Source organism: Scleropages formosus, chromosome 10, assembly GCF_900964775.1.
Source record: "Scleropages formosus chromosome 10, fSclFor1.1, whole genome shotgun sequence".
NCBI lineage: Eukaryota > Metazoa > Chordata > Actinopteri > Osteoglossiformes > Osteoglossidae > Scleropages > Scleropages formosus.
This window is the reverse complement of record NC_041815.1, coordinates 25,849,983-25,869,651: the sequence shown is the minus strand read 5'-3', so window position 1 is coordinate 25,869,651 and position 19,669 is coordinate 25,849,983. Positions and strand designations below refer to the sequence as shown.

General features: G+C 42.7%; 1 protein-coding gene across 5 annotated transcripts in view; it reads left to right on the top strand.

Annotated features, from left to right (window-relative positions):
• The window catches only part of bcas3 (BCAS3 microtubule associated cell migration factor), a 192,095-nt gene that overhangs the window by 52,619 nt on the left and 119,807 nt on the right, over positions 1 to 19,669 (top strand). For 4 of the 5 annotated variants that reach the window (XM_029255214.1, XM_029255213.1, XM_018748625.2 and 1 more), the window contains exons 16-20: positions 8,482 to 8,632; positions 12,237 to 12,281; positions 18,430 to 18,554; positions 18,872 to 19,037; positions 19,424 to 19,524. In XM_029255214.1, coding sequence (XP_029111047.1) covers positions 8,482 to 8,632; positions 12,237 to 12,281; positions 18,430 to 18,554; positions 18,872 to 19,037; positions 19,424 to 19,524 — 588 coding nt within the window. The remainder of the gene's footprint in view (positions 1 to 8,481; positions 8,633 to 12,236; positions 12,282 to 18,429; positions 18,555 to 18,871; positions 19,038 to 19,423; positions 19,525 to 19,669) is intronic. The other variant, XM_029255212.1, reaches the window with a different exon arrangement.

The window sequence follows — 19,669 nt, the reverse complement described above, 5'->3', positions numbered from 1 at the left end:
TATAAAAAATATTTTTCAAATACAATAAAATTTACTGAAATTTTTAATTTCCTCATAACTTCCTTAGTATTTGCATACATTTTGATCTGATCCTTAAAGTTAAGCAAACTCATTTCTCATAATACACAGAAAGGGAGTGTTAGAAATATAAAACAATACAATTCCAAGAAAAAATATATCTCTGCTTTTGGCTGTGTACTTTTCCCCATGAGTTTGAAGATGCCACTGTTACAGCATAATCATGTTCACATGATATATAGATAGAAAATATTCCTGAAACTGTTCATGTATATTTACCAAAATACCACATACATAATGTACTCACTGTGAGCTGAGCATATGAGCTGATCTCTTGCAGAAGTGTGCTGCAGATTTATTCAACTTTTGAAAGAAACCAATTGGATTCAGTTATTATTCTTCTATGGTTTGTCCCAATATACTTTCCTTTATTCCTATTCCTTTGGTCACGGTGTCCTGGGTTAACAGATGGAATTTGTCTACAGTTCCAAAGCTTTTGCTCTGAAATGCTCTGTGTATTGAGATCTACCTCAGCTTGACTCAATAAAGGAAATTTCAAAAAGCCACACTGCAATCGAACAAGTTGTTTATTCTAAAAAAATTAGAGTTCTCCAAATTTTTGGTTTGTACTTAACCAAAATACGTATTATAATGGAACCATAGTTGTGCTGGCGGTTAGCTGTTGTTTTCATTTGATTCTGTATAGATCAGACCACAGAGCCACAAAATCTTTTATCGTTATTTTTTACTATCATTAAAATTATTAGATTTTTGAAAATTATAATGTTGCGATAAGGGAGAACGCAGTCCATATGGATGGTATCAGTTTTAATAGGTTAGGTTTGTTGTGCTCTGATTGTGCTCATTCACTGCATTTAATTTATTCCCCAAAATGTGACTGTTTGCCCACTTCCCTTATGATTTTATACCCCCTCCCTTCACCCGCTCATGTGAAAGCTCAAGAAGTTCGCTGACGTCTCTTTATCGGGCGTCGCGAGCAGCAATGAAGTATGTTGTCCTTTCCCACTGTGAGGAAATGCCGTTTTGACACTTCTCATGACCTGAGTCACTGTGGAGTCCAAGCGAAGTCCACGGGGCCAAGAAAGAAGCAAGTCACAGGAAACAAGCTTTTCTTTTCTTCAACATGCACGATGACTGCAGTCTCTCCTCTTTTTCCTTTTCATGTACTACAAATACAGTGTAAAATGCATTCTAATGAAAACGCTTCCTTAAAAAGTACAGCTTTTAGATAATAGTAACACTTTCAGTCTTACTTTTGGTAAAATACATTTTTTACCTTTTGAAATGTTGAATATGGGCAAAAATTATGGCTGTATATAATTTGTTTCAAGAAGTAATTTTGAATTTATGTTGCTTATTGTGTTTCATTTGTATCGCTTCTATGGCAAGTGGCTCAGAACTTTGTGTACTTTCTTAAATATTTTGTGACCAGGAGCATGAACTTGTACTCGGTATGTTTTAATGTGTATGTATTTTGATAACCAGATTAAATTCACAGCATGTTCAAGACCGGCAGTTGGAGCTTAGCTTAGCTGGAAATATGTTAAGGGGAGAGGCATAAACGTGAGAACCATGTGCAACATGGTGTTGAAATATTTAAGCTGGAAACAAGATATTTTAATTACTCAAATGTGTTAAAATATATATATATACACACATATATATAAGCCTAGACATTCGAGCGGACTACGATTACACAGAGGGGAGTGTTTACAATATGACGAAAGTGTGGGTGTTGTAAGACGTTTGATTAATTTGAATGTTCAAGAACATGTGGTTTTACAGTGGTGACATTAATTAAAGCCAACTTGACATGCCTTGTAGTTTTTAACACTTCACTTGCTGGTTTGTGCTGAGCAACGGCACGAATTATGTAACGTTGTCTGCACCGTCAGCAGATTCTCATTAGAATCGTCTCAAGTCCCTGGAAATAGTAGTTCTGCTAAGCTTGTTACACTGGACATTCAATTATAGCAGAATGGATTTAGCTCTGAAGTAATGTAAACATGATTATTTTTTCCATTTTGTTTTTATCGCTGATTTTGTCTGCAGCAAGCCCAGTTTTAGTATTCTCCAGTTGTTTTAAATGACTTTCTGGAATATGTCTAGACCCTTAGGAATTATGGAGATAAATGATACGTTTCTAGCGATGTCATGTAAATATATCTGATCATTAACTTCTCGCTGTTGTCTGAGTTACATTTATTTTATTGCTAGTATATTGAGTTACTGTTATAAAGTCTCGTATTAGTGTGGTAAAGATGACGATATTCAGTGCTTTACTGCTTCATTTCACACTGGACACCCGTGTGTTGAGTGTTTATGGAGATGGGCCCTGAAACACATTGGCTGCATGTCAAATAGGTCGCCGTTAAGGCCCCAGTGTAGCACACATACCCGTTTTCCAGCTAAATTACATTTCACCTTTTGTGGAGCAAGACGCGCATTCTCTTAATATTTGGACATGGTGATTTTTTGCATTTTCTTTTTTCAGCTCAGTCATGTTTGTAGTGTACATCGGGAGTATGGCTGCCACCTGCTCTTTTGCAGACAGACAAGATCAATGTCAGTGATTAGCGGCCCTTGATCAATGCCGCATGGCAAGGTTGATTGATTATTCCTCCAGACGCGTTCCGTTCTACGTGCTCGTTGTCTACCCTGCAGTGGGATCTTCCCGCGCGGCGTGCGATCCAGCTCAGCAAAACTGACACAAGTAACACGATGTGCTCTCACCCCGTCTGCCGCTCTCATATTGTCACACTCCCAAACAGTACACAAACGTGTGGTTTTCCAGTACATGTCATCTGATACATAGAAAATATTTGATTTCCTGCTGCTGCCAAGCTGCACATACAATGCGCCGTTGAGAGTGCTGCCATGTTGTAAGATTGTGGATCTAATTTCGAACACATATAGTGAAGATTCTGTACCTTAAGTACCTTCAGCTAATCGTCTCAGCTCTTTTTCTACACCCGGGAGCCGAAACAAATTTCCTTACTCGTAGCTTATTTTTAGCTGATGTATGTCAAACCTGCACTGAACACTCAGACATTCTTATTTGCCTTTGACGCTTCAGAGATTTGAATAAGCTCATGTTCTTCATTATTTGTGTTTCATTTGAGCATTGTAATGGAAAAAAAGGCTGGATGCAGAAATGGACACCTTGGAAGAAGCTATGAAGGACGTGAGGCTCACGCTCTGCACAAATCCGCAGTGCCAGCACCAGGCAATGCTGGGAGCCCCCAACCCACCCTGAGCCCTGTCTCTTTAAACATGTTTCCATTTGCTTGTGGTTTTGGAGAGGGCTGGCACCTTGCCATTTTCACACAGGCTGGTTTTGACTGTTCCGCGCAACCAAAATAGCAGAGGAGCGAATACCTTAGGCAGTGGAAGGTAATGGGCCCCGCTCTAACCCCACAGTGGCCCCTTTCTAGTCCTGCCCTGCACTGTAGTATTCCCACGTTAGACCTACTCTGATACTGTTCTAGTCTTACTCTGGCTTTTCTTTTGCTGTGCCGTGGTACTATTCTGACCCTATTTATGCCCCACTCTAGCTCCACTGTGGACACGGACCTGTTCAACCCCCCTTTTTTCCCCCACACTGGCCCTGCTCTGGCCCGGTTCTAGTCTGACGCTTGCTCTTTTCTGGTCCTGCCATGGCCACTCTCTGGCCCCACCGTGGCTCTGCACCGGACCTGCTTTATTCTCACACTGGATTTACCTGGGAGCTGCTGCTGATGTCTTTTCCACCGATGTCTGATTCTCCGCAAAACAGTAAATCTTGTGAAGTTTATTTTCTTTGCAGCATCTGTGTTTTATAATGGTCCTTTTAATTTGTTTTCACTTTGTCCGCTGGGATTGCTTTTGTCCGGCACTTTCTGGCCTCCACCTCCCGTTTTTTTCCTCCTTCTTTTCTTCCTTTGGAAGTGAGTGTTTTAATAATGATAGTTCTGGGAATTTGCACAGGCCAGCTCGACATGACAGTGTTTCAGCCTCAGCGAAGCGGCACGGCCATTGTTCCCCCCACCCCCTTCACTCATATCCTCCCCTGGCGCCCCCCAAGGTCTGCTTCACCTTAATCCCTGCCTCCTGTGTGCTCCCCCCCCCCCACTATAACATGTCTGGGAAACTTGGACAAGAAAGAGACAGGCGAACATGAATGAACAAAACTGCATGTATCAAAGTATTCCCAAGTCGAGAGCATGCGGCTTTGTACCGCAGCCTCAGTAAAGGTTCGGTCTTCTCTCTCCACTCCTGCGCTCATTTACCCCCTCAACTCAGACCCTTACTGTTTCTACTAAGTGACTGAAGCTAAAAGAACTTGTCTATATTTGTGTGTAGAACCTTGGTGGACCTTGTGCACCAGCAGAATCTACAGGAAGTGATGTCGGGTCCTCGAAGGATCCGTGGTGGACAATGGTTCAGTTCACAGGGCGCATCTCTTCCATGTATGCAAATTGGCTCTGCCTGGGGAGGAAAAACAAGATATCGCTAGCAGGGCTACCAGGACTGAGCCATTAGAAGGAAATGCAAATGAGCAGGACTAAGCTTAAACAGTGGGGTCAGGTGACGGGGTTACCTCCCGGGCCTCCTGGAGTGGGGCCCAGGACGACGGTGGATTTGCATCCTTGGATCTTCTTTCCAGAGCGCTGTCGTGTACCCGTGTGCTGGGTGTCACGCACAGATCGTTAATCAAATGACAGCTCTTCTCAGAGTGTGCTATCTGTCTCCCTTCCTGGCTTCTTTCATCTTTGGCATTCGTGCCATTTTTTTTGTTCCATGTCGAAGGTGTGTAAAGGAAAGGTGTGTGGAAATAAATGATTGGACCCATAGTCCTCAACATAATGAGAGTGCTTTGATTTGAGACAAAGTCCTGTGAAGAAATGGGTCTCTATCATACAGGGTCATAAGTGCAGGTGGACACACAGGTTGTCTGTTTTTAGATCATGGTTGAGCACTGATGGGGTGGAGGGGTGGGTAGACGCTCTTGGGTGTGAGGGGGTTAAGGCGGGACCGGGAATAGGAGGGGAGTGGAGTGCCCTTTTTGGAAAGATGCTAAATTCATTAAGATTTTTCTCCTTCCTCTGCTGCTTTTTGGCCTTCTGAAGCACCATTATGGCTTTTCAGTCTGCTTCCTGTTCAGACTCCTCCACACAATAGGTGGCCGTGCTGGGGGCACAGCGCTCCTGGGATGAGAAGGACCCTCTCAGGGCCCGCGTTTATATATTGCCTCCTCTGAAACCTCCGGTTATTGAAGGATGTAATTCCTAAATGGCGTGTCTTTGATAAAGCACAAAGCAGGCATTTCACAGTGTTGGGGTAACGCAGAGAAACTGGTTAATGATCTAAACCCCCCTGCAAGTCCAGACCAGTGGGACATGTTTGCCCGCACTGCTTTGAGTCCCTTATAGTCATAACTCTGCCTTTCTCTCTTTTTTCTTGGTTGTTTGTTGTTCCTTTTCTCAGGATTTTACCCTTTTGTTTTCGATTTTCAGTGCGTTTCCTTTCTATCTAACAAATGACAAAAAAATATTGGTTGAGATAAATGAATATATATTTGAAAGATGAAATAAGTTTGTATGTATTAATTTATAGTATACTTTAAAACAAAATATATTTGCTAAAAATGGACTGCTTCTATTTAAGCAACTAAGGGAGTAATTAATTTGACTGAATGCATTTAATAATATTATTATTATTATTATTATTATGATATAAGTAGCCGAGATTTCTTTAAGCTTGAATAATGTAAGTTATAAAGTCAGATAAGACGAGTGTAAGCACAGAAAGAACAAGAAGAGCTTTTTTTAGTAAACAGAACTTAGTAGATACATGTAGATAAGCACATTTCACTATTCATTTCATATAAAAAGAGAAGTATTTGTAAGTGTATGTTAGCGTTGTTTTATTGAGGTCAATAGAGTTTGTGCACATCTTGGAATATTCCATGGGTCATAAAAAGTTGTTATTGCTCTGCTGAAAAGAGTCAGGAAACGCAGGTGTCTGGTATAAAATATGGCACCTCGTGGACATGGCCGGAGCCTGGCTAATTCGAAAAGCATTGAGAGCTCATACAGGCCTCTCCTATAATTTTTGAGTGTCGCTGTAATTTTTTTTCTGCTCTTTTATTTTGGTATCTTATTTGATTTAGGCTGCCAGCATCATTTGCAATTTGAATTAGCGGCGACTGGGTTCCACCACGCCATTCTGTTGTGTTGCACCGCTCGGATTTGGAGAAGAGAGCAAAGCTTACAAGCGGCGTTGAGCTGGCTGACCCTGTCGGTGATCTGAACTGATTCCTGATCAGTCCCATATGCGCGACATGCGCGTCTGTGTTTACATCTTCTTTAAACATGATCTCCCTCACTCTTTGTTTTTGTTTTCAAAAAAACTATTTGAAATACCATTTAAAGCTATTAGGCTTCATAGAAAATCTTTCAAATTGTGTAATTAAATTTTTTTTCTTTCTTAAAATCTGTTTTGTGTAGACTGTTGTTTAGTGGTTTGGGAAGTAAAAGTAATTAAGAGTAGCTCGAGGAGGGGGGCTCTGGAGGGTGGGGACTGATTAACACACCAAGGCACTAATGTACTTTGTCGCCCTGCATCTTGAGGTAGTTAGCCTCAATCAGGTCCTGGGCCCCCAGAGCGGACTCCCCAGCCTCTGATCACAGGCTGCAAGAGACCCTAAAAGGACCCGCGAGAACCTGTGGGGGGCCTCCTGGGGCTCGCCTGTGGGCGAGCAGCTCCTCTTGGGGCCAGCACCCTCCTGGTGAGCTGCACAGTGCCAGCAGTCGTGGGCCGCTGCTAACACAATGCCAGCAGTCCGGACTGCGGAACTTCCCCTGCTGTCCTTAGGAAATCAGATGTAATTACTGATTTTATCTGGACTCTCCGGAGGTGAAACGGTGCCCACATGGCGCCATTTTGCCCATGTTATTTGTACCTATTAAACTATGTTGGCAAGGAGGCTTACAACATCAGCTGGTGTCCACCCGGACATTTTTGTGTATGTTTATGTTTCACTTGTCATTTTTATCTCTAAACTCCAGTGGACTGATGTTCTGTTTAGTGTGCACCCTGCCTAACCTAGTGCCCTGTGCTCCTGGGATTGGCTTCAAACCCCCAGAGCCCTGCACTGGATAAGCAACTAAGGATAATGAATAAATGGATGGTTGTATGGTTGGACTTTTAGCTGCATATTATTGTACAAGTAATAGTGTGATTGGGAAGGTGTAAAGATATTGTTTTTTTCCATGTATTAGCATTAAAACGTTTCAGTGCAGAAAGCAGTGGTGTTGACGGCCATCCACAAAAACATGCAGAGTTCGAATGCATTGACTGGAAAATTGCTTGTAACAAAAAATCTTTTTTTTTTTTTTGCATTACTCTTTCATTTTTTAATCCTTAAATAAATAGCACAAATCTTATTTTTCAATCCTTAAATTTGTGCTATAAGAAAACAAATATGTGCATTTTATAAATGCATGCTTTTTAACATGTAAAGCTTAATTAGATTTTTGAAGGAAAGGAACTGTGTTTACATTGTACAGCATCTATGGTAAGTCTAATAATACATACACTGTCCTTTTAGTTAGAAAATCACCCAGAAGTGCTGAGGTTGCATAAACTGCTTTCCCTACATTGTGAAAACTCCCTTGAGACTGATTTAAAAGCAAATGTCATTGATACCACAGTCATAGAGTGTGGTGTGTTTTCATGCTGTACTGTGGGTTTTATACATTCCTTTCATAAAAGTGTAAAGCCGTAGGTTGAGTTTACAACATTTCCAATTTAGTTTCTATGATTGTTTCATTCGAGCAAAATGCATAGGTGATTTTTTTGAGAAATTATTGTGACTTTCCAACACAAATCATTGCAATATGGCAAATGAATGTCATGAAGAACGGTGAGTATTTAATCTACTGCAGGGCAACTGCTTTAACTGAATTACTCAGTGTTTTTATTATTTTGTACTGACCTATATTACAACAAATTACACAAGTAATGGGCACAAACATTATATTGTAGTATTTTTCACTATTAAAGACGAATTCAAATAGTCACCAAAGCAGATGCCTGCAGCTTTTAAAATATTTGAGCATTTTCAGTGAACATTGTTTTAGATGCTTAATTAAATTTCAGTTTAGAATTTTTCATTTTTACCAAGAATAAAATTTTCTAGCATGGTAATAGTTTTTACAGTATAAAAACAATAATAGTTTCAACCAGTGCTGCTGCAGTTTGTTTGATTTACTTCAGAAATGTGCTTAGTTTCCTCAGAGACGAGACTTATTTTGCTTACGGCTACCTTGTTTTGATAACGTGCAATTATATAGCAGTGATTTCCAATGTCTGTGTAAATTAGTTGAGTGTTTGTTTTTCCTGTCGCCCCTTCCATACCCTTCTCCATTTCCGTCTCCACACCCATCGCCACCCCTCCAGCCAAACTGAACACCCAAGAGTCCTACAATAACGCTGTCAACAACAACATGGGAAACCCGCGCCTGTCTCCTCTGCCCAGCCTCACGGTAGTGCTTCCTCTGGCTCAGATCAAGCAGCCCATGACCCTTGGCACCATCACCAAGCGCACTGGGTGAGTCACAGCTCTCATCTCGTCACCCACAAGGGTTAAACTCGTTTCATGCCCTTCGGCCCACCCCCGGCCCTGTTGTGGATGAAGTTGTTCATCTTTGTGTACCTTCTGTGTCATTTGCACCTGGGCTATTAACTGTTGCTTTTGCAAAATTATGCATTTTTTTAAACACCCAGCAGCCCCCTGCAGACTCATGCTCTTCCTTGCCTGTCAGTCATTAAGCTTGTGTTCAGCAGTCAGGACTTTTATTTAGGAAGATGGTAAGTTTGTTTGAGGAACTGCCAAAAAGCATTTACATACTGACATCATGTAATAATGTCAACAATTTTCATTTAAATGTCATCTTTGTTTTCATTTGAATTGTAAATTGACTAATGATACAACAAGCCACCACTGCAGCTACTGGCCTGGTGATATTTGATAACCGAACAGATGATGAGAAAAGGGTGATGCCAGACATCTCTTCATAGGCTTAGTACCTGTGTTGCCAGCACCCTCGTGTGTGAGTGTATCTGTGTGTGATTGCACGTGTGTAGGGACTTTATTCCCTACAGTCTGCCTTGGTTTCACCACCCTGATGAAGGTATTCATGCTGATTCAAACATTTCCATAAGCAAGTGTTTTTTCAGCGGATGGGGTTGTTCAAGCAAAGCATGAGGCCCCAGGACAGTCACGGCTCCAGACATACTCTGGCCTGTATGGCGCAGCCTTGGGAAGACGCTGCAGTCTGGGCTTTGATGTGAACTTAGTTTGAAAAGTAATTGGGGGGATTTTTTTTGCCTCCCTTTTTTACTTGTGATATCTGTGTCTTTAACAGTCCGCCCCATTCGGATGTTTTCCATGCAGCACTTTGACATCCGTACTTCCTGGCTCCTCCATCTAACCCAGTGTAACCCAACAAGAAGCATCCCGCTTTTGCCCCCCCACTGTGTCGAGCAGGACCAGAGGAATGTCTGCTTCCCCTGCCATTTCACTCTGGGTTGAGATCCAACACATCTGGAGCGAGCTTCAGTGTACTGTGCGCCAGTCAGCTGTTTGGCTTGATCTGTCTGCCTTCGCTTATATCGTCAGAGCCCGTCAACATGCCCAGGCCTTTTTGCATGCCAAATGCAAGATTTTAGCGAGACGTGAAAAGCCAAAGCTCTTAGTGCTGCACATCTGAAGGTGGGCGGAGATGAGGTGGGGGTGTATACTGCTTCCAACAGCCTCATGTCAGCGGTAATGCAGTGGTGCGTCCACTGCTCCGGCTCTGAGCTCCCAGTGCGGGATGGCAGGTTTGCGCCTGGTGGTGCGATATCATGTGCTGTCACACAGGGTGTGCAGCAGGGGTGAAGTGCCATCTGCCCATCTCCACAGCGGGACATGAGCGCACACAATGACAACTACATCAGAATGTACTGCCTCTCCTGCAGGCTGCCTGATTGGCCTACAGTCCGTCTGACTTGCAATGCATCATGCACTCCTTTCAGTGCCATTTAGTCTTTGTTATTAGTATTTTTTTGTTTGTATCATAGCTTTTTGTAATTTTTTTATATGATCCTTTTCTACAGATGCCTGCACAATGAAACATTTCATTTTGAGCACCTTGCTCGATGTGCCCAACTGTGACTCAATCTTGCAAGCTTCCCGTTACAAATAGGCATCATTAGTCACTGGATCACTACACTGCCTGCTTAGAATTTCGTAGCATCTGTTGTCATCAAAACTTAGTTTGTAGTAGATTTCTAATTATACCATTGGTGTAGAGCAGAGGTTTAAGCTTTTCCAGTTCTCGGACCCATTAAGAATTTCATGAAAATGGAAACTAAGGACCCCTTTCCAGAAAAATGTCAGTAGATAAATTCTGATAGAATTTTGCACTCAGTTTATTGTTATCAAAATTCCATTCAAATAGAGTTATGTATTAGATATGAACAATATAACATTAACAGCATATCTTATTTTGTTTCTAACTTTCATGTAGACAGTTATTTTCAAGCAAGCCTCCTTACCCCTTAATGCAAATCTCAGGGGCTCCATGGACCTAAGAAGGGCTGGTGTAGGTACACCTTTAGCTCCAGCAGGAAGCTTGCAGGTGTCCTCCTGTCTCTCATGCCTGAAGAAGAGAATGTGTGCAGGCATTGCTGTGGAGCCAGCGGATTTTCTTGTGGCTATCACACTCCCTCCAGGGCTGCTTGGAGCCAGACTGTCAGTGCATGGAGAGCGGAAAGAGGAGATGAATGGGGCGTCTCAGGAATGCTGATGTCATGGAGAAACCCGTGCTCCAGACTCCAGGCATCTGCAGACACCAAATGAAACAGGAACACACATAAAAGTGTTTACTAACTGCACTGCACTGGTTTGTGCGACAGGAGAGTAGATGTTGGGAAGGGGACTCAGTGTGATGGCAGGTGGCTTCTAGCTCTGCAAATTTGAGGCTTCCCTTTGATGCTGCAGATGTGTTCAGATGAGTGTGATTGGAGAAAAGGTCAACTTTCAGGCCACCTTCTCACTTCAGCCTTGTCAGTTTTCCACTGGCTCAGAAGCAAATTGCAGGCTTCGACTTGCTCAGGAAGAGCATTGGTGGTGTAGTGCTTTCTCAGTTTGTTAAGGCCATGATATGTGAGGGGAAGGCAAGTGTTTAGATGTCCTCTGAACATGGTGTCAGGCTCCTGGGGCCAATGGGGCCCTGGATCACATCTCTATCTGCTCTTTTTTTGCTGTCCGTTTCTATGACATCAATAAAAGTCTTGTTTGTGTAAACATGTCAGACCATTGAGAACTTCTAAAGCTCTTTCTGTCCTTCCCGTTCGCAGGGTTTCTTCTTGCGTGCCATCTGTCATGTTTCAGCTTGAGCCTGCCTTTATATTCATTTTCAATTTCAGAGACCCTTTTGACTCCATTGGCCCCTTGCCTGTCTTCTAGAGTTGTGATCATGTTGTTAACCTCTGTGTCATCTACACATGTGATTTTGAAATGTGTCAGACTTTAGGTAAAAGTGTTATGTTAGAGGTTTCAATGGTATTTTGAATGTTTAAACTTAAAACTGCTCTGAGAATCTTTAATGTACATTCAAAATGTAAACCTCTGCTTACATAAATTTTTTTGCATTGGATTGGGTCTTGTTTTTGACAGACTTTGGTTTAAAACTTTATTGTTGTTGGGAAAATTGTGTTTGTTGCTTCCAGCACAGTTACACATGCACACAAAAGATGAAATTGATGAAAAATGTCAGTATACCTTACTCTTATGTAAAATCAGCGAGAAACAGCTCTGACCATGCTTTCAAACTTTGACACACCATATTCTACAAATTTGTGTATCAGTTGGCCTCTTCAAAGGTTTATTTTTGTTTCTGAATTTAAATTAAATTGTTTTACAATTTTTCAGTAAATTTTAAATGTTCATATCTGTATTTTTCCTTTGTGGTGAAATTAATTTAAAAAACCTTTTCAAGTTTTTTGAACTTCAGACATGAATAGAATGGACATTTTTGTTTCCTGATTTGTGTGTTCTGCACATTTAAGCAGACATGTACAAATGTAATACTTTAACTGTTTGCCCAACTGATTTTATAATAATGGTTTTTCCATCTATTTCTGTGCATCTTTCTCCCTTCACGAAGACCCTACCTCTTTGGGGCAGGATGTTTTTCCATTAAAACTCCATGGTGAGTTTTTTCCAGTTCACTCCCAGCATGCCTTGCTTTCTACTTGCTTCAGTAAACGACTGCATTCATTCTCTTTCATTTATTTCCAAGTATGTTTCAACCTTATGTGGCGAGTTTTGTTCAGGCGTACCAAGTGGGGAAAACCACAGACGAGTGTTACTTTTTTCATAGAAATCTATTGCTTGGTTTTGTTTTGTTGGGGCCCTTCATTGGACAGAATCCATGAACAGATAGACAATCAAATAAAAGTTTGTGTTGAATGAAAGAATGTATTCCATCCCTCTTTTTCAGGTGAAATGTTTTCCAGAAAGGATTATGTAGTGGTGTGAATCAGTCTGGTGCTTCTTGGCATCAGGGTACCTTACTGTGTGACCCAGCAGTCTCTTGGCTGGATGGTGATCGAGTGGGAGCCGTTGTAAGGCTCTTGCGGTTTATTTGAAGCCACTGCTTAGAATGAATGACCCCACACCCCCTCAAGCCACAAGCTGCGACTGCCTTGTCCAAGCTAGAGAACAAATACTGTTTATTTAAAAGTAAGATCTCTATGTTGGGATTCACATTGTTTTCATTATGATTTTATGGCCCTGGGTGACGTTTTGCGATGTAATTGAAAAATGCGGTGTACGAAACATAGTTTAAATTGCACACAGACCATAGTTTTGGTGCTTTGGCACTGCCTGTAATGTGGCTACAGCCATCTGTCTGTTCTGCTCTTTAATTTAAAGTGACAATTTTATAATCTAATTGGTTAACGAGTATAATGATGCACTTGTCTTTGTGTCTGGGGAAAAACTGATTCTCTAAAGTATGATTAAATGTAAACTAGGATAAGGAAAAGGTAACTTTATTACCCTCCGTTGTTTAGTGTAAAAGAAGAGGATAGTTTCCTTTTTTTAAAAAGTTAGACTGACATTTGGTGTGTGTAGAAATTTATATCCAACTCTTGAACTTAATTGGAAGAATGAAAAAAAATTGTTGATTGAGGTGAGCTCATGATAAAGGATAAGGTTAACTCTAAGTTCAGACATAGAAATGAAATTTTTGCAGTGACTGAAATCACTCAGGCTACTTTCGCACAGCTCAGACTGCCTTGTTTTTCAGGGTAATGTCCTAAACTTTCACTGGTTTGTACCGAGACAAAACAAACAACAGAAATTTTATCCCAACTGTCCTTTACTTTTACATATATTGTTATATTATTGGTGGCGCAACGGGTTTGGCCGTGGTCTGCTCTGTGGTCTGGGGTTTGAGTCCTGTTTGGGGTGCCTTGCGATGAACTGGCATTCTGTCCTGGCTGTGTTCCATCCCCCTCTAGCCTTGTGCCCTGTGTTGCCGGGTTAGGCTCCTGTATGCTGGGACAAACAGGTGCACACACTGTGTGTGTGTGTGTGTGTGTGTGTGTGTGTGTATTATTATTATTATTCATTGTCTAACATTTCATTGAAGTACCCAGAGCCTGACAACAGACAGAGCAGACCCCATATTGCTTTCAGCAATGGCTTTAGATGCATCCTTAGAAAGGAGCTCGGAGGCCATCAGCTTCATTCAGCCCTCTGGAGGGTGAAGTTAATTTTCAGTCTGTGCCATGTTTTGAAATAAGATGCTTACAGGCTTTTTAAAAGTCCCATTTTGACAGAAACTCTGATGTATAAATGATGGTGTGTTCCAGAAGAATGAACTTCTCCACTGACTTATTTGTCAGGAGTGCCTTGACCAGACTCATCCTAAGAGTGGAAGGACCAGAACATGGGTCCTTCTCCTAATGGAAAGTCTCTCCCTTATTGTGGACAAAACCATGTGTGACTTGAGGGCTGTGTCCTAACAGCCACGTCCTTTCACCTGTGTGTTTGGTTCTCTAGAGTACACGTAATGGACAGCATCAGAACCCCTCACCACGGCCGTTCTCCACACATGCTCTTCTTAGACCTGCCTTAGTGCAACACATCCAAGCTGATTCATTCACATCATGACATCCACTCGGATAAACACAGCCATTGCACTGTTATTGTTATCCCAAGTTCTAGTTTAATATTTCTATTTATGTAATTTTTTCATAGAACCTTAATGCCCAGTGTAAATTAGGGAAGTCATGTAATACTCAAGATTTAATACAAGCAGTATATAAAATAAAGCTGCACCCCACAGCCTTTTTTTTACTGGCCTAGTTGTTACACTTTGTAATGTCTGTTTAAATGACAGAAATTAAGGTGCTGATGCATTTGCAGGGTCCTTTTTTTTCCACAGCACCGTTCTGCGAACTGTGGTGGGAAGGCCCTGTGCGCTGTCGTACAATTACATGAGCTCATAACACCCGTTAAATATAGCCGCACGACACGGTATGGAACTTACATCAGCCGCTATTTTTGTCTGTTGGAATGATACTACCTTCCTTGGTAGTGTTGTGATGAGGTGGAACATTTTAAATGGAGGGGAAAATCTGATTTCTCTATCACAGTTTGATGCAGAACCCCATTGTTTATTTTAGAACTGAGTCCAGAATGTCCAGGTTCCGGAATTAGCCAAGCTGGCGCAGCAGGCTGAGATCCGACCTGGAGGCTACCGTAACACGATAAATGTGGTGGTGGAAGATGCATCCACGTTGTAGGCATGGTGGGTGGCATGGGTGCTATCGGCCCATTTCCCAAGGTGTTTTAACCCTTTGAGGAGCAGCCTCGCCCCGTCCGTGAGACACTTGATTGCTGCCGTTCGCTGCTGGACAGCTGACAGGAAATGTATTTGTTTACGACGCACACTCAAAACAAATGGAGCCGGCCGCCCACCCCCGCACCCCCTCCCAACCCCCTCAGAGTGGCGCCGTGTGTTTGCTGGGCTACTAATGCTGAAGGACTTTGATGGTGGACACAGTAGATTGAATTATGCCCTTGAGGAAAAGCCATTAGCTCAGTCGAGGGTCCTCATTTGTAAAATTAAAAGTGGAAATGACAAGCGAGCAGTCTTTCAGTGAATTAAAGTCCCCAATAAAAGTTGCAGAGGGAAAATAGAGGTCTCTCACTCTGAAGCCATCCTGCAGGAATCACACAAAAAAAGAATGGGCTTCTGTAGAGAAACATCTGTCTCTTGCCCTGTCCTCTGCTCCTTCATTGTATTTACTTTATGTAATCTCTGAATACAGGGTAACGGCCCCTCGACCTGCCAACATTTCTGTAATAACATTTCCCTCCCCCATATGAAGTGGTTAGCAAAGACTCGCTCGCCTGTTTCTGTTTCTGTTCCATCAGTCAGCAAAGAGCAGAAAACCTCACCAAGTTAAAGCCACTTCAATGAGACCTCCACTAGAAGAATGATTTAAATACAAGCACAAGCAGACCTGATTTTAAAGTAGTGGTAAAGATTTTTTCCCCCCATACTGTTATTATTTTTTATCACCACCATAACTTTCTGTGTTCAGCTGAGCTGGTGCTGCTGGTTAACACTCCCTTTACCCAAAACCATCTTGTAAGTGCCTACCTCAGAGCCTTGATGTGACCTTAAGGAAGGCCAGAAGTGGGTGAGAGGGGGGTCCCTGTTGGGAGATTTGCCCATGGGGAGGGGGTCCTAGTGCCCGCCAAGAGGCTGGAGGATTTTATCAAAGACTGGGAGCTGGTGCTTGAAGACTGGCCAGCTCCACTGCAAAGCATTAAAAGGCTCCTGCCTCATTTCCCTCCATCCTTTGCGGTGCTTGGATTTCCGTCCTCTTAAGTGGTTTTTGGGTAGTAATTTGTACTTGGAATTTTTCATGTATTCCATAAAACACCACCTTTTAAACTATTTTATTCCTGGATTTATTAATCACCAATATCTACCCAAAGACAACAAGGGATAAAGTGAGAAAAAAGACTTGTTCTCTCCGCACTGTGCAGACTGTTGTGTGGTGCAGTTTCAGACGTGATGCGATACTGAAATGAATGTTGACCAGTGCTTGAATCTGAACTTTTGTTATTGAAACCAGGTGGCTTTAAATTCTGAGGCATAATATTGTGCGAAAAAGGGCATCTCAGATTTTAAAAAAGTCCAACTCCACCTGAGTCACATAGTCAAGCTTGTAATCACATTCACTGCCACAAAAGCTTCAGACTACAATGGGGCAGCTCTTTTAGCATCTTTGGAGTTGCATCATTATTTCTGTGGATGGTGGGGTGACACACAAAGAACAAGGTGCATATTAAATTTGTTCAGCATGGTGGCACAGCAAGAAGCGCTGCTGTCGAGAGAACGTGGGTTTGATCCCCGCTCAGTCTGTGTGGAGTTTGCATGTTCTCCCTGTGTCTGCATGGGTTTCCTCCTACAGTCCAAAGACGTGCTGTTCAGGTTCCCCCACAGTGTATGAGTGTCACAGAGAGAGCGTGTTTCACTGATGTATGGATGAGTGACCCAGTGTAAGTCACCTTTCTGAATAAGGTGTGTGGGCTAGTAACACTACATAGTATCCATTGTAAGTCGCTTTGGAGAAAAGTGTCTGCTAAGTGAATAAGTGTAAATTTTGTTAAGGGTAATAATTATCTACATCACCTCAGCTATTGTTTATGTATGCAAGTGTAATTTGGGGAAGCGGACAGGTGAAGTGGTAAGATTGTGCTTTCTGAGGCCTTCATTTGTGAAAAAGAGCCTTAGCATTTGTATAACTCCGAATGCTGTACCTCCAGAATGAGCGGGAAGACAAGCAGGACTAATCATCAAGTGGACCTTGGCAAGGGTTCCTATCTCCCAATCTCAGCACAGTGTTGAGCTTACGGTAGTTATTTGGTTATTCAGCCTACTCTTCATCCAGCACTAATAAATACACGTCAGTACGTCCAAATGGTGTCAGCTAAACAAAGACGCAGAGTCCACTCTGTCCTGAGAGTAATTTATGATGTGCTGACAGTTTAAAGGGAAGTCAAAGAGTAAGAGTTCAACTTGGAAACAGGTCATTCAACACCTATTAGTGTCCCATGCTGGGCTGCAGCAGGGAAAGTTCATCTGCTGGACAGGCAAAACTCGTGTGTTCCATCTAAAACCAAACCTTGCTGGTTACTGAGTAAAGTCCAAAAGGCCCACGGACAATTTTGGATTTTTCATTTTCTCTCTTGCAAAATTTTTCCACTGATTTGGAATATGATGCAGGAAAGAACAGATTTCATGTTCGTTAGCTTTGATTTTGATTTCCCCTCCCCATTACCCAGCAGTTTAATAGTTAAGGATCTGTTGAAGATTTCTCTGGTAATTATACAAATGTGTGCCATGTGATTACCTGGGGAAGGTTGGGAGTTGTTCCTTTAACTGCGAGGTCCACGGTGAACATTATGGAGCTGGACACCTCCCGTGGGAATGTGCCTCTGCAGAGCTTGAGAACATGCAGGGCTTAAAACTTCAAACCTGCTTTCATAGCTGACATGTGAAGGCCAGGTCTCACAGTCCCGGGTTCTGAGTTCGTTTCCATTTCTTTCCCTTTTTTTACGCTGGACAATGTTACCGTAGTGCTACTGTTCTGTGATGGGTTCCATATGGCTCCCTATCAAAGCAAAGAACCATTTCAGTATCACGTTTCATTAAAACCTCTCTTCTGCCATGCATATTAGGCCCATAACTTCCAGTGGAGTTTTAGACAGCCAGGCTAGCATGGGCTTTGAACGAATACCTGAGAGGGTGTTGATTGCCATAGGTTAGTGATAGGTTAAGGACCAAACATTGTGGTGATCCCCCGCTTGCTAAAATGGCTTCCTCTTTTTCTGCATGGTCCATAGCGTGGGTTTGAACCGACCATTTTTTCTCTTATCGCTTATGTTTTCTCATTTGTTTCATTCTCAGATGTCATTTGTTTAATTTTTTTGTATTGGACGCTGGTTTGCATGAAACGTACTTCTTTCCATGTGTGACGGCTACGCTGGGACATTTCTCTTAAACAGTGACCCAAAGGAGAAATCCACATGACGATCTACAGCCGCTGAGCCAATTGAATGAATAATGACTGTGCAATAACCACTGCTTTTTAATTAAGCTTCTGAGATCCTGGTGCATCTATTTTCAGTAGAGTTGCGTCCGTTACAGCTGTCAGTCCAGCCAAGGACCTTGAACCCTGCACCCACCTCCTGCGTCCCCAGGTCATGGTCCCAGAGTCTCCACGATGAGCAGAGGTGGTTAATGAGATGTCTCTGTGTCTCTCCCAAAGCAAAGCGAAGCCAACACCGCAGATTTCCCCCAGCAAGTCATCCGGGGGGGACTTCTGTGTGGCAGCTATCTTTGCCTCCTCACGCTCCTGGTTCATCACGAACCCCAACATGAAGAGGGAGAAAGGTCAGTCACATGCCAATGACTCTGTTTCCACATTATAGTGTCGCAGAATCCTACGGGCCAAGTTTTATATTAGTTGGACAGTGAAAAACAGACATACTGCATTTTGCAGTGTTGGCTGAGCGTTGTTCATTTCTGCTGGCCATTTCTGTTTCATTTTGAAATATGAACACTAATTTCCTTCTAGTTTGTTTAAGTTAATTATGCAATGTAGCAAGTTCATCGCACTTACAGCTGCAGTTTACTGTTCCTGTATTGCTGCTGAGTCGGGTTTCTGGGTCTCTGTCTGCTTTGGCTGTCCGCTTCTTGGCTTTTTGCAGACCAGTCCCGGCAGACGGTGGTGGATTCCCTCTACATCCTCAGCTGTTCCGGTAACCTGGTAGAGCATGTGCTGGAGCCTCGGCCTATCAGCACAGCACAGAAGATCAGCGACGATACACCCCTGGAGCTCAGCACCTGTCCTCGGGCCTGCTGGACCCTGGCCAGGTAGCAAGACCTGCACCTGCATCCGGGACCCTGTTTCCTGGACCCTCACGGCCCATAACCATGCTGTCATTACACAGCATGACTTACTACCTCTATGTGAATACTTAACTGAACAGGAACAGTAAAAATATATAGGCATAGGAATTCTTGTATATTTCTAAATACCGATGGAACAATTGAACTGAAGTCTGATTTACGATCAGTTACATGGGTTTGTAAGTGCTGTATGTCGACCCTTCACCCTTCAGACAGCCTCTTTCCAGGGCTGTAATGTGAGAGATCTAAAGTCATGATTCTGCTCTGGATCAGTGGGGCCTGCTGGGGGTGCTGCTCCATACATCTGTCCCTCATTGTTTCCCGAACTGATACATGTTTGTTTGGTGCAGGACACCACAGTGGAACGAATTGCAACCACCGTTCAACAACAACCACCCCTTGGTGCTGGCATCCGACCTTGTGCAGTATTACCAGTACCTCTTGTCTGGCCGTAAGTGCCCAAACTCCACCGTGCGCAGGGGCTTGGGGCATGGGGGGATGCCTGCGATTGTCCTCCTGGATCTCGCTGTTTGTTCTCTGTGGGAGTTTGTTTTCAACAAGTTATTGGTACCACATGGTGAATAGGAGGTTTTCTA